The sequence below is a fragment of the Muscardinus avellanarius genome (assembly GCF_963383645.1).
Source record: "Muscardinus avellanarius genome assembly, chromosome: 19".
Taxonomy (NCBI): domain Eukaryota; kingdom Metazoa; phylum Chordata; class Mammalia; order Rodentia; family Gliridae; genus Muscardinus; species Muscardinus avellanarius.
Genome location: NC_137805.1, coordinates 30,443,420 through 30,457,744, shown reverse-complemented (window position 1 = coordinate 30,457,744; position 14,325 = coordinate 30,443,420). Strand labels below are relative to the sequence as shown.

The 14,325-nt window shown below is 49.1% G+C and overlaps 1 protein-coding gene across 1 annotated transcript in view; it reads left to right on the top strand.

Moving 5' to 3' along the window:
* The window catches only part of PTPN1 (protein tyrosine phosphatase non-receptor type 1), a gene marked incomplete at both ends in the record, with an annotated part of 57,931 nt that overhangs the window by 30,545 nt on the left and 13,061 nt on the right, over positions 1-14,325 (top strand). The window contains 2 exons of the mRNA XM_080716250.1: positions 12,967-13,057; positions 14,076-14,176. Coding sequence (XP_080572376.1) covers positions 12,967-13,057; positions 14,076-14,176 — 192 coding nt within the window. The remainder of the gene's footprint in view (positions 1-12,966; positions 13,058-14,075; positions 14,177-14,325) is intronic.

Here is a 14,325-nt window from a genome sequence, read left to right as displayed (position 1 = left end):
TGATTTGCTGCGAGTTTACGCTCACAGCAGTGCCGTCAGCTGCAGTGTTTATACAGGAGCCATGCTGGGCTCCTTTCTTCCAGGAAGAGGGACGAAGTAACTGTCCATTTCAGGACAGCAAGAAGGTGGCTTTTAATCACTTAGTCCTACTCTCTCGTGCACCTCCTGGCCTTAGTTTGCTAAGTAGCTGCCAGGATTGTACAGCAGCCAGCATCATAATCATCTGCTGCTTTTTGGTGGTATTGGGGACTGAACCAGGGGCTTTCTGAGTACCTCTTAGCTACCCCTCCAGCCCATTTTTTTTTTTTGTTTTGTTTTAGTTTGAAATAGGGTCTCACTAAGTTGTTGAGGGCCTCAGTTTCTGAGGCTGGCTTCAATGATCCTCCTGCCTCAGCCTCTCAAGTACTGGGATTATAGGTGTTTGCCACCAGGCCCAGCTCTGAGTCTTCTTAGAAACAGCTCCACCCAACCTGAAGCGTTCGCCTATCTGAAATAGTGGTGTGTGCATTCTGAGCCCAGCTGCATCTCGTTGCTGCTTGAGAGGGAGGAGGACGCAGCCCTTTGAGCTCTTGTGATAGTCAGACACAAAGATGATGGGCACAGTAGAACTCTCCAGCTGACCCAACTGGAGCCCCTGCCCCGCACTGAGGATTGAACCCAGGGACTTGTATCTCCCAGCTACACCTGCAACCCTTTTAATTTTTTATTTTGAAGCAGGTTCTTGCTGAGTTGCTGAGGCCAGTCTCAAACCTGTAATCCTCCTGTCTCATCTTCCCGTGTATTGAGATTACTGGCATGGGCCACCATGCCTGGCTAAAAATACCTTTTTTTTTTTTTTTTTGTACTGAGGGTGGAACCCAGGGGCTTTTCTACCTCCGGGCTATACTCCCAGACCTATTTTATACTTTATTATTTGGAAACAGGGTCTCACTAAGTTGCTGAGAGCCTCACTAAGTAGCTGAGGCTGGCTTCGAACCCGTGCGATCCTCCTGTCTCAGCCTCCCAAGCGTGGGGATTACAAGCGTGCGCCACCACGCCTGGCTCTAAAAACTGCTTTTAAACTTTTTATGACACAGGTAATGTGTATTTGTGGTAGAAAACTTGGGAAATGATACAAGCTTTAAAACGCAAGTAGCAGCAGCAGCTCTTGCTATTGCTGCATTGACAGTGTTGTGATGACCCTCCCACAGTTAATTTCCCGTAGGTGACATTTCCTAAATGTGCAAACAATTTAGGAGAATGGTTTCCAATGCAAACGGAGTTGACAGCTTTAAAAATGCAAAGAGCTTATCTGAGTCAGATTAACACTAATATTCCAAAGGATGAGACAGAAAGAGAAATCGCTACAGGCACACCATCCGGCGGGCGTCGAGGCTTCCAGCCGCGCTCGGCTTTGTGCTCCGCTGTACTTCCTGTGCGCGCCAGCAGCTGTTAGAGCTGACTTAAATCACTGCTACTGCAACATGGGGAGGCAGAATAGCACGATTTCAATTTAAGTTTGCAGAAAATATTTTTCTTCTAGAGGTGAACTTGCGAGAGAGAACATAAGAGCATGTTGGGAAGCTGAGACAGGATGGCAGGTTCGCTGCCGGCCTCCGCCTCGTAGCTGGGCGTTCGAGCCGTTCATTCTGCCCCAGAGCGAGGAGGTGGGAGGTGGTGGGCAACACGCGCTAGTTCTACCAGCTGCCCTAACCTCAGCGGCCGCGCGTGCGCGGTTCAGGAGGACTGCCTATGGCAGCGCCCGCCGGGCCCAGCACCTGTGTGGCTGGCTGTCTCCCACTGGAACAGAAGCCCCGTGGCGGCCAGACCTCCACCTCCCCGGCCCTTCCTCCGCTCTGTACTGCCTGCCGAGGGGCCGTGCCCAGGCCGGTGCCCAGGCCGTTCCTGCGTCTGATTCAGACCTAGCTTCATTCGGCGTGTCCCCGCGCTCTTCAGAAAGCCCCACAGAAGGCCTTGGCTACCTGCTTCCTCTCTTCCCTAGATTGCTTTGCATTTGTGGCCATGCAGAAGAGCCGTCCTTCAAGTGCTTTGGGGTGTTGATCCTTCTTCATCTTTGATCCCTCAGGTGGTATATAAAAAGTACGTTGGATGCCGGGCGTGGTGGCGCATGCTTGTAATTCCAGCATTTGGGAGGCTGAGACCAGAGGATCACGGTTCGCGGACAGCCTCAGCTCCTTAGTGAGGCTCTTTGCAACGCAATGAGACCGTGTTCCAAAATAAAGAATAAAAAGTAGGGCTGCGGGTGTAGCTCAGAGGTAGAATGCCCTGGGTTCCATCCCCAGTACTGCAAAAAAAAAAAAAAATACATTGGAAGCCTGCATGGTAGTGCATACATGTAATCTCGGTACTTGGGAGGCCAAGACAGTACTTGAGAGGATTGCAGGTTTAAGGCCAGCTTCAGCAACCTAGTAAGACCCTCTTTCAAAATAAAAATAGAAAGGGCTGGAAGCGTAGGTGAGAGGTAGAATGCTCCTGAGTATAGTCTTCGGTACCAAAAAAAAAAGAAAGAAAGAAAGAAAGAGAGAGAGAAAGAATGAAAGAAAGAAAGGAAGGAAGGAAGGAGAGGGAGTAATGGACCAGGGTATCTCCAAATACCTCCCTGTACTTGAGAGGCTGAGACAGGAGGATCACAGGTTCAAAATCACCCTCAGCAAGAACTCTTATCAACCTGGCAAGACCCTGTTTCCAAATAAAAATAAAACAGGGCTGGAGCTTAGAGGTAGAATGCCTCTGAGCTCAATGGTCAATGTTCAGTTCCAAAAACAAACAAAATGAAAAATAAAAATTGAGATGGGCATGGTGGTACACACTTGTAATCCCAGTAGTTGGAAAGCTGATATAGGAGGGCGGTAGGTTCGAGGACAGCCTCAGCAAGTAGTGAGACTCTCATCAGCCTAGTGAGACCCTGTTTCCAAGTGAGAAATAAAACTGGGCTGGAGATATAGCTTGAAGGTAGAATGCCTCTGGGTTCAATTCCCAGTACCTAAAGAAAAGAAAAGAAAAAAAGAAGAAAAATCGGGCTGGAGATGTAGCTTAGTGGTAGAAAAACCCTGGGTTCAACCCCCAGTACCACCAAGGGAAAAAGAAAAGGGGAGGAAAGAAAAGTACTTCCCGCTTACAAAATATCGAGCTTCGTCTGGTAGATGGTGGTAACGCACACGCCCGCCTTTGCCCTGGCTCTGGCTCCAGGTCTTGGGCTGTTCTTAGAATACTCAGGAAATTCTTTTTTTTTTTTAATGTGTGTGTGAAACTGGGGATTGAACTCAGGGGTGTTCTACCTCAGAGTTACACCCCTAACCCGATTTTATTATTATTTTCAAACATGGTTTTGCCAAGTTGCTGAGGCTGGTCTTGAACCTGTGATCCTCCTGCCTCGGCCTCCTACATACTGCTCAAGAAGCTCTTAGCCAGAGCCGTCTTCATTTTGACATCCTATTTCCCCCATTCATACTCCTGCGGCATGCACACAGTCGTGCCAGTTTCTAAGAGCAGCGGTTATTTCGAGCAGGCACCTCGTGGGTTCCTCTGAGCCCGTGAGGAGGCAGCGGGGACCTGGAGGGAGGAGGCCGGTGGCTGGTGACCTGGCTCCCGGAGGGCAGCCTGGACTGTCCAGCATCAGTGTCCCATCCACTACTCTCCCTCTGTGCCCAGCAAGTGGCCGCGCAGCCTGGGGACCCCGAGCCCGCGGTGTGCAGAGCGGAAGGTGAAAACAGTGAGCACAGATCTCATTTCTTAGGCTTTCTCTTACAGGAATAGTTTTGTGTTCTCAGCACTTAAAAAGATGCTGGTTCCCATATGTTCTACTGACATCAATTACTGTAAGTCTGATTCATTTTCTGCCTATTGATTTCCGCCCAAGGTGAAATCCATGGCATTTAACAGAAAACATAAATGATTAAAAAATAAAAACAGACATTTATATTAAGGACTGTAAAAATCAGGCTTAAAGTCAGGGATTGCTAGAAAAGGCAGGTTTTTTTTTTTTTTTTTGTGATACTGGGGCTTCTACCTCCGGCTACACTCCCATGGGCTACACTCCCACACCTATTTTTATACTTTTTTAATGTGGAAACAGGGTCTCTTACGCCAGCGTGGCTGGCTTCGAACCAGCGCAATCCTCCTGTCTCCGCCTCCCAAGCTCGGGGATGACAAGCGTGCGCCACCACGCCTGGCGAAAAAGCAATTCTTATACCTCTTGTTAATGATCCCATCCTCATTCTCTGAGTAAATAATAGAATGAAGGCGCCAGCAGCCCCTGTGATGGACTTGGAAGCTGCTTCCAGATTCCAGGTTAAAACCCAGATCCACTTCATCTGCTTTGAAGGTTTTTTTTTTTTTTTTTTTTTTTCGGGTTTGGAATGGAATCCTGGGGCATTCTACCTCTGAGCCACACCCCCGGCCCTATTTTTTATTCCTTATTTTGAAACAGGGTCTCACTGAGCTGCAGAGGGCCTCACTTAGTAGCTGAGGCTGTCCGCGAACCGCGATCCTCCGGTCTCAGCGTCCCGAATGCTGGATTACAAGCGTGCGCCACCATGCCCAACTTGCTTTGAAGGTTTTGATGTCGCACCTTAGCAGTGTGCTTCCACTGGTGGCGTTCTCTTAAAAGCGGGGCCCTCCATTCCCGGAGAGGACACTTCCTGCAGTTGGAAGATAATACTCAGTTCTGAAGCTACACCACACCTTAGGAAATCAAAAATAGCTTTATCACAAATATGGAAAGCGGCCTCATTCTCCTAAGTGACTTAGGTCCAGTGTCACTGTCCACGGTCCCTTTTATATTTACGAGGGTTTTGCATTGTGTGCGGGGAGGGAGGACTGGAAATGAAGGGGGGGCTCCTACCTTTGAGCTACACCCCAGGCCTATTTTATTTTGAAACAAGGACTTGCTAAGTTACCGTGCTGCCTTGATCTTGTCTTAGCCTTCCAAGTACTGGGGGACAGGCTTGTGCCACCAGGCCTGACTGGGGGGGGTTCTGTGCAGAGTTCTCGGTAACTATGGAGCCATAGTTTAAACAATTTGGTGAATGGCGTGTTAGAGCTCTGCTAAGCGTCCACACGGTCGGTAACGTACCGGGCGCCTCTCTGTTCTCCCCGCCGCTCTCCCCGCGCAGCGGCCTGCTTTCTCTGCTGTGTGCGGCCTCTCGCCGTCCACCCCAGTGTCTAAATTGCTCCGTCTCACACATCTCCGAGCTGCGGCCCGGGACACTCCTCCATAGGAGTGTTCAATTCTCTCCTCCATGGGTGTCAGTCAGAGTCCCAGAGCTCTGCTCCCAAATAGGTTTTTATAGTAAAGTATTGTTCTATTAACTTCCACACATGAAGCGTATAGTGTTGCTTTTATTTGAAAGACATTTCACTTGATAATTCCCTCCCTCCCTCCCTCCCTCCCTCCGTTCCTTCTTCCTTCCTTTTCCTGTGGTGCTGTAGATTGAGCTCAGGAGCATTCCACCTCCAGCTGACACTCAGCCTATTTTATTTTTTTATTTGGAGACAGAGTCTCACTAAGTTGCCAGGAAGCCTCACTAAGTTGATGGGCTGGCTTTGAATTTGTAATTCTCCTGTCTCCGCCTCCCAGGTATTGGGACTACAAGTGTGTGTCCCACGCCTAGTTTGTATATTTTTTAAGAGTAAATATTGCTCTGTGGAGATTGTATGTTCTCATTTGTAATGTGATTTATGTGTGTGTGTAGGGTACAGGGGTTGAACCGGGCATTATACCTTCACCTCTATCTCCAAGCTCTTACCCCAGTCCTATTTTATTTTTTAAAAGTTTGAAACAGAGCCAGGTGTGGTTGCGCACACCTGTACTTGAAGGTGAGACAGGAGGATCGCAGGCTCAAGAACAGTCCCAGAGTGAGAAGCTCACCAGCCTAGTGAGATCTGGTTCAGAATAAAAATAAAAAATAGGGTTGGGAATGTAGCTCTGAGATAGAATGCCCCTAGCGCGCGCGCGCGCGCGCGCGCGCGCACACACACACACACACACACACACACACACACACACAGAGTCTTGCCAGGCGTGGTGGCGCACACTTGTCTTCCTAGCATTCGGGAGGCTGAGACCAGAGGATCGCGGTTCATGGACAGTCTCAGCTACTTAGTGAGGCCCTCCGCAACTCAGTGAGAACCTGTTTCAAAATAAAGAATTAAAAAATGGGGGTTTTATTCTTTTTATAGGTTCCATCCCCAGTACTGGAAAAAAAACACACAAAACAGGGTTTCATTAAGTTCCTGAGGCTGGCCTTGAACCTGTGATTTGCCAGTTTCAGCCTCCCAAGTACTGGGATCACATGTACTTGGGCATGGGCCACCATGCCCAGCTTTTATATGTATCTCTTATGCAAGACTACGGGGAGCCCCAGGCCTGCACCCCGAGTATTTCCCCATTGTTTTTTGGTGTGCCTGGTGCTGGGGGTGGAACCCAGGGGCATTCTGCCTCCGAGCTGCACACCCCAGCCCCATTTTCTTTTTAATTGAAAACAAGATCTCACTGGGTTGATGAGCCACCTCACTACTTGCTGATGTTCCCAAGCCTGCGGTCCTCCTGTCTCCTGTCTCAGCCTCCCGAGTACAGAGACAACAGGTGCGCATCACCGGGCCCGGCTCCCTGTTGCATTTTGGTTTGTTTGTTTGTTTGGCGGTACTCGGGTTCCTGGAAACCCCTCTATCTCCAGACTATACTCCCAGGTCTATTTTCATATATATTTTTTAAAATTTGGAAACAGGGTGCCCCTAGGTTCAATCCATAGTACCATGGCCCACACACGCACATGCGCGCGCGTACACACACACACACACACACACACACACACACACACACGGTCTTGTCAGGCATGGCGGCTCACACTTGTTAATCCCAGCATTCGGGAGGCTGAGACAGGAGGATCACGGTTCATGGACAGTCTCAGCTACTTAGGCTCTTTGCAACTGTGTGCTCCTCCTGTCTCCGCCTCCCAAGCGTGGGGATTACAAGTGTGTGCCACCACGCCTGGGCCCCCGATTGCATTTTGAATTATTGCCTTCATTATACTTCTGTATTTCCCACCATTCCAGTTCTGCCTGTCCATTTGTGAGTAGTCGCTTCCCTAAAGTACTAAGTAACTATTCCAGTGATCAAACTAGTCAGCCATTTGTAGACTGGGGCTTGGGGAGTGGGGGACCTTAGAAGGTATGATGCATTCTAAGGAGCAGCTTTGTAGTCCCCCAAATTCTAGCAAGTGTAAAAGGTACCGTTGAGGTTTTTTCTTTTTTTGACCAAAAATGAGATCATTGTCAGACCATTCATGAGTAACCCGTTCTTAGCCTGGTGATACATGCTTATAATCCCAGTTCTTGGGAGGCTGAGACAGGATCGCAGGTTCTCGGCCAACCTCCACAATTAGCGAGACTCTCATCAACCTAGCGAGACCCTGTTTCAAAACAAAAATTTAAAACACAGGACTGGGGGTGTCAGAGGTAGAATGCCTCTGGGTTCAATCTCAAGCACTAAAAAAATGACAAGAAAAAGTAACCCTTCCTGCGATGAGTCCATGCCTTAGTCACTGTCCTGTCAGGAGACCAGGTGAGCCAACTGCCAAAATCAAACAGGAACTCCAAGAACGTCCATTCTGCAGCGGCAGAGACGTGGGGTGGCCGGCGCTTCCTCTGGGCTGGCTCTTCTGTGCAATTGAGGCTTGTTGGGCAGGGTTGAGGACTCACACTCCGGAAGCCTTTGGAACTACCCCTAAGTCAGGCAACAGCATCCACCTAGCTGTGGAACTGGAGAGCAGGCTGTTACGGAGGATACCGTCGGGCTTCACTTAACAAAGTGCTCATCACAAAAATGTTTCTGCGAGGCCGCGCCGCCTCCTCTGTGCATTCCCAGAGAAATAGAAGCTTCAGACTGAGAAACTGTCAGCTTGTCTCCCAGGATTGGCTTTCTGCCTAATTAGGTTTGAGAGCTGTTTGAATGATAATGAGCTTTCCTAAATAAATGTAAAAGTTAATTCACTTGGACCCGCTGCCTTTTATCCCTAGAGTGTCCTTAGTAGGTCGCCCCTTCTCATTGGCTGGAGCCACGTGCATCCAGCGAGTGGAGGATGATGGGAAACCAGGCCTGCCCCTTCAGGGCACGTGGCCCTGGCCCCGCACTCCTGCCTCTTGAGAGCGCCTGCCCAGCAGAGGTTTGCTTGAACCTGATCGAGGGTTGAACGAAATAGCCCAGCTCATCATAACTTTAGAAGAACTTGGTGTTTTTCTCATGAAAATACGAATCATGGAGTTGATTCCGATCTCTTTGGGTGTCTGATGCCTGTGAAAGTTGAGCTGTTTACCTGTAATCTTCAACCAAACATAAGCACGCAGCCCGCTTCTGGAGCAGTCAGGCTTAGTGTCTAGGAGAGCACACACGTGACATCGACTGCAGATGACATCTCCACCAACCAAGAGCACGCAGGCTCTTGAAAAGCCAGTGCAGAGGGGCTAAGGAAAAGAGGAGGAAGGGAAATAGTATGTCTGTTGGTATCTTTAGTTTCCCACGGCAAGATTTCTAGTTTGGTGTGATCCACCTCTGGAATGCTGGGATACATATTGAGTGATTTCTGACATGGTCAGTGTTTTTGTTTATGGGGACGTTTCTAGAACCTGTTTCATGGTAAGTTTGTTGTTTCCTTTTGGTTTTGAATGGTGTTTTGAAAATGTTGAAAAAACTCACCATATATCCAGTGAAACTGTCTTTCAAAAATGAAGTAAAAGCCGGGTGTGGCGGTGCACGCTTGTAATCCCAGCATTTGGGAGGCTGAGACAGGAGGATCTGGGTTCATGGCCAGCCTCAGCTACTCAGTGAAGCTTTCTACAACTTAATGAGACCCTATTTCAAAATAAAGAATAAAAAATTGGGTTGAGGGTATAGCTCAGAGGTAGAATGCCCCTGGGTTCCATCCCCAGCACCACACACACAACTCACACCAAAAAAAAAAAAGTAAAAATACAAACTTTGGAAGAATGGCTGAGAGTCTTTGTGGTCAGCTGATTAGCAGAGATATATCAAAGGAAGTCCTTGGAGCAAAAGAGATGCAATAAAATATGAAAACTTGATCTCTGCAAATCAGTGAGGAACGCCCAAAATGGCATACATGTGCATCCATGCAAAATACATTTTTCTCTTTTAAAAATTAAGAGAGAAGTTTTACAGCAGAAATGAAAACACAGTGTGGCATTTATGGCCTAGAAGAAGCTAAATGTAAGGTAATGGCGGCACAGAGGGTAAGTGGGGAGAGAATCGTCCTCTTCCTCCATCGGTAAAGTCTGATAGTATTAGAAGGCGGTGCGTACGTGAAATACATACTGTAAAGCTGGCACATGCTTGTAAAGCCAGTGGGGCAGGAGGATCACAGGTTCGCTGCCAGCCTCCACCGCTTAGTGAGGGCCCCTGTGACTTAGCGAGACCCTGTTTCAGAACAAAGAACATAAAATAGGGCTGGGGAAGTGTAGCGCAGAGGTAGAATGCGCCTTGATTCAGTCCCCAGTACCACTTAAAAAATGCATATTGTAAACCTTGTAGAACTACAGAAAAACCAGGGATGAGCCCAACTGCCAACCGTGGGCATAAGATGGAGTGCCAAGACAGGGAGGAGAGGGGAGAAGGCACAGGACCAGGTGCACCATGACGGAACAGCCAGCAAGACGAGAGACAGACTTAAATCCAACTCTGTCAGAATTGCACTAAATGTAAATGGCATAGATGTGAATATTGTCGTGTTAGATTTTAAAAGTCTGACCAAATTATATGCTGTCTGCAAGAATTTAACTTTAAAAAGTATGGCATTGATATATCAAAGATAGGTAGAAGGATAGAAAAATATGCTGTGCACACTACACACACTAATAAAAGAGCAAAGAACTGAGAGTCAGGGATATTATAAGAGATAAGCCAAGAATTATTTATAATTATGAGGGATTGCTCCATCAAGAAGACATTACTATTAGATGCATATGCACCCGAAAACAAAACTTCCAATAAATGAAGCAGAAATTGAGAACTGAAAGGAGAGGCAGACTGCCATAATTGAATGGGTTGCAGTCACCTCTGGTGGCACAGTTCTTAAATCCTAGCCACTCTGGAGGCTGAAGCACGAGATCACAAGTTCAAGGCCAGCCCGGGCAACTTAACAAGACATTGTTTCAAAATAAAAAGTAAAATAGGACCGGGGGTGTAGCTCAGAGTTAGAATGCCCCTAGATACCTCCAGTACAAAAAAAATGATCAGTATTTGAAACATTACAGATAATTTTATTCCTTTCCTTCTTGCACTAAGTTTTCAACTCCCAGTGTGCATTTCACACTTGGCTGAGAGTCTCTGCAGACTGGCGGCCTGTGGCAGGTGGCTGCCGTGCCAGACGGAGTTCGGGCACTCTCAGTTTCATGTGTTTTGTGGGGATATCCAAGCGGGACGGAGGCTTCTGCCGCTGGGTATCTGTGTGTGGGTGTAGGCCTGTTACTCGCTGCGGTCGTCTTGAGCCTTCCTTTTCATTTCTTCTCAACTAAAATCCCTGCTTCCTCGATTCCGGTCTTCTCATTTCTTCCTAGTCGTCTCATTGGTCATGGCTAATGTGGCAGAAGAAGGCATGTTGTGGACACTTGTGTCTCCTGAGTAGAACTGCAGAAAACTGTCAGTTTCCACGGTTTCCGTGGGTCTTTTGTCCCGGTCCTTACGTTGTGTCGTCTCCTCCCTCCACTGGTCCTCTTCCTTGGTTATTTCTTCACTCAGGTGGAAGGCATGCGAGGAAGGGAATGTGCGCTAATGTTCGTGAGACCCTGCTTATCAGGGAATGTTCTTATTCACTCTTCTAATTTGCTGACTGTTGAGCTGGGTATAGAATTCCAAATTGAAAATTGTTTTTCTTAAGCTTGAAGGCATTTCTCTATAGTAAGCCAGGTTTCAGTGTTCTCGCAAAATCTGAGGCCATTCTAATTATCTTTTCCATTGAAAGTAAAGTTTATTTTTCTCTTCAGAAACTCTTGACTATTCTGTGTCCACAGGGTTTTGGAATTGTGCATTAATGTGCCTTAGAGTGAGTCTGTTCTTGTTGCCTGATGAGCGCTCGATTGCCTGGAGCTGCCTTGAAAGCGTTTCGATGTCTGCTTGTATTTTGATTTGGGTTCACTTACTCGGTTTTAGCTTTACTTTCTGGAGAGATTCTTCTACGTTTATCTGACTCTTAGGCTGAACTTGTCTTTTTTTTTTTTTTTTTTTTGCTATCTTGCTTTTAAGTTCCAAGACATATTTTTGTTCATATATGTTCCTTATTTATTTATTTATTTCTTTATGGTGGTACTGGGTACTGGGGTTCTTGGAAACCCTTTTACTTCCAGGCTACACTCCCAGTCATATATGTATATATATATACTTTTTTTTTTTTGGTAGTACTGGGAGTGGAACCCAGGGGCTTTCTACCTCCGGGCTATACTCCCAGACCCATTTTATATTTTTATTTGGAAACAGGGTCTCACTAAGTTGCTGAGAGCCTCACTAAGTATCTGAGGCTGGCTTCAAACCTGTGTGATCCTCCTGTCTCAGCCTCCCAAGCACGGGGATTACAAGCATGTGCCACCATTTTTTATATTTTATTTGGGCTGGCTTCGAACCTGTGTGATCCTCCTGTCTCCGCCTCCCAAGCGCAGGGATTACAAGTAATCCCGGCAAGTAATGCATATTTCAAATGTTTCCATTCTCTGCAGTTTGTCTCATCCAAGGAGCTTTTGCTTTTTTGCTCACCTTCCTGCGTCTTGTCACCAGTGGTGCCCATGTGTGATGGGGGGTAGTGGCTCCTGGGCAGGGGGAGAGCCCCGGGCAGGGGTAAGGGGCTGTGGACACGGTTCTGTCCCTGAGATTTTCAGTGTGGTGCCTTTGGTCTTTCCTCTTGTCTGGTCAGATCACCTAGAGAGCGCTGTGCCTCCTGCCTGTGGGAGAGGCAGGAGGAGAGAGGCTGCAGGTTCTGGTGTTCTGCTTGTATGTCATACACCTAACATTTACACTTTCCACTATACCTTCTGATTTATTCTTAACAGAAAGCAGAACTCCAGATTTCTGCAAAAGTGTGAATCGCCTGCAGCACTCCTTCTCAGGCAGCCCAGCCGCCCCTGCTCCCTTCCTGGGAGCCCTTTCCTCGTCCCTCCCTCCGCTGAGCTGAGCGCAGGGACCGCTGGGCTTCCCCGTGGCTGGTTTATGGCTGGCTCTCTCAGGTCTGCCAAGCCACTGGCTGGGCGGATTTCCAGCTTCCAGGATTCTGTTGCCACTGTCTGTCCTCTTTTCCCTTGTATGTTTGCCTGTGTTTTTAAGTTGTGCTACGATCTGCAAAACACAAAATTTACAATTTTAACCATTCTAGACATGCAGTCTTGGGACATTCACATTGTTGGGTGTTGCTTGTCTTTAAAAAGATTGCTGACTGACTACGGGGTGTTTTAGGAGAAAGCCGAGCTAGGGGCCTGTGGTCTGCCAGTGGGAGGCAGAGGGGCTTCTCTGCTAATGCAGGGTGATGGGTTTGCTCACCTCCTCTTAGGAGAGCAGGTGGAGCGTGGGCGGGGCCAGGTTCCCCTTCAGCTGAGCCTTTGTTCCAGGGTAGCCTCCAGGCCCTCGCAGCTGGGCCTGCCCGCCTGTCCTCTGCCCGCCTGTCCTCCGCCATCTGTCTGTTGCTCCCGGCTGCCCCCACACATTCTGGGCTTGCCTTGCCGCGCTGTGCTCCTGAGTGGGATGTGCCCCTTCTGTCTCTGCCTCTGCTCCGGGCTGTGCTGGTTCCTCTCGCTTGCCTCCCGGACCCTGCACACACCTCAGAATCACCCCCTGCCCCCCCACACGCTGCCCGGCCTCGGTCTCTGCCTCTGCCCTTGGTGCCTGGCACGGAGCCGGCACTCAGTTAAATGTCTGAACGATTTGCCTGATGCCAGAGACTTCAAAAGAGAACTCTTTCTCCCTTTTTGCAGGACATTCGCCTTGAAGCCAGTGACTTCCCGTGCAGAGTGGCCAAGCTCCCCAGGAACAAAAACCGCAATAGGTACCGGGATGTCAGCCCCTGTAAGTACCACCCCCGCCAGGTACCAGGGCGGCAGCCCCTGTGAGTGCCACCCCCGCCAGGTACCGGGGCGGCAGCTCCTGTGAGTTCCACCCCCCGCCAGGTTCCGGGACAGCAGCCCCTGTGAGTTCCACCCCCCGCCAGGTACCGGGGCGGCAGCCCCTGTGAGTGCCACCCTGCCAGGTACCGGGGCGGCAGCCCCTGTGAGTGCCACCCCCGCCAGGTACCGGGGCGGCAGCTCCTGTGAGTGCCACTCCCCGCCAGGTTCCGGGACAGCAGCCCCTGTGAGTTCCACCCCCCGCCAGGTTCTGGGACAGCAGCCCCTATGAGTGCCACCCCCGCCAGGTACCGGGATGGCAGCCCCTGTGAGTGCCACCCCGCCGGCCTCTGTTTGGGCTGCAGGACCTTGCAGTCAGGAGTCTTTAGCCCCAGGGTGTGGCAGTAAATCAGTGATAGCCAGAGGTTTATGACTTGATCTTTTGCTCTAATAAGGGCATTAGAGATTTAACGTAATGGCTTGTGTTTCCACCACTGTAGATGGGGTCAGGTTTCAGTTTCTGGAACATTCAACAAAGACCAAAGCCCCCTCCCTTTTCTTCTTAAAGCCTTGATCTTGTGTGATGAATCACTCTCCTGCCAGCCGAAGCCGAGTGCAGCAGGCTGGTAGCTTTCCTGGGTGACTCAGCAGCAGGCTCCTGGTCCCAGCATCGGGCTGTAGCATGGCTGCGCCCGCCGGGCACAAGGCAGGCGGTGGTCCCTCCACTAAGCGCAGGTCAGCTATGTGGGCCGTGCCCACCACACCGGCACCTCTGTCCTTCTCTCCTGTCCCTAGCCCCACTCAGGACTGTCCTGCTGGGCAGAAAGAGCAGTGCCAACCTGCACCATTAGCCAGCGTGGGGAGGGAAGGCCCTGGGAAACGCTGCTTTTGTGGCAAGGCGGTAATTGGAGTTGATAGAGACATACATGGCATAGAGATGTTTCAACCCTCAGGATTAACCTGAATTCTGGTTTGCCTTCTAGTTGACCATAGTCGGATTAAGTTACATCAAGAAGACAATGACTACATCAATGCTAGCTTGATAAAGATGGAAGAAGCCCAAAGGAGTTACATTCTCACCCAGGTAAGGAGATTGTGCGCGGGTTTCAGTGTAGGCTTAAGAGCTTTAGACTGTTTGCACCTCACACATTCTGCCATGTTGCTCACAAGCTCAGGTTTTTAATGAACCAAAAAGCAAAGAAAGAAATTAAAAAATCTTTCTTTAAAGATTCC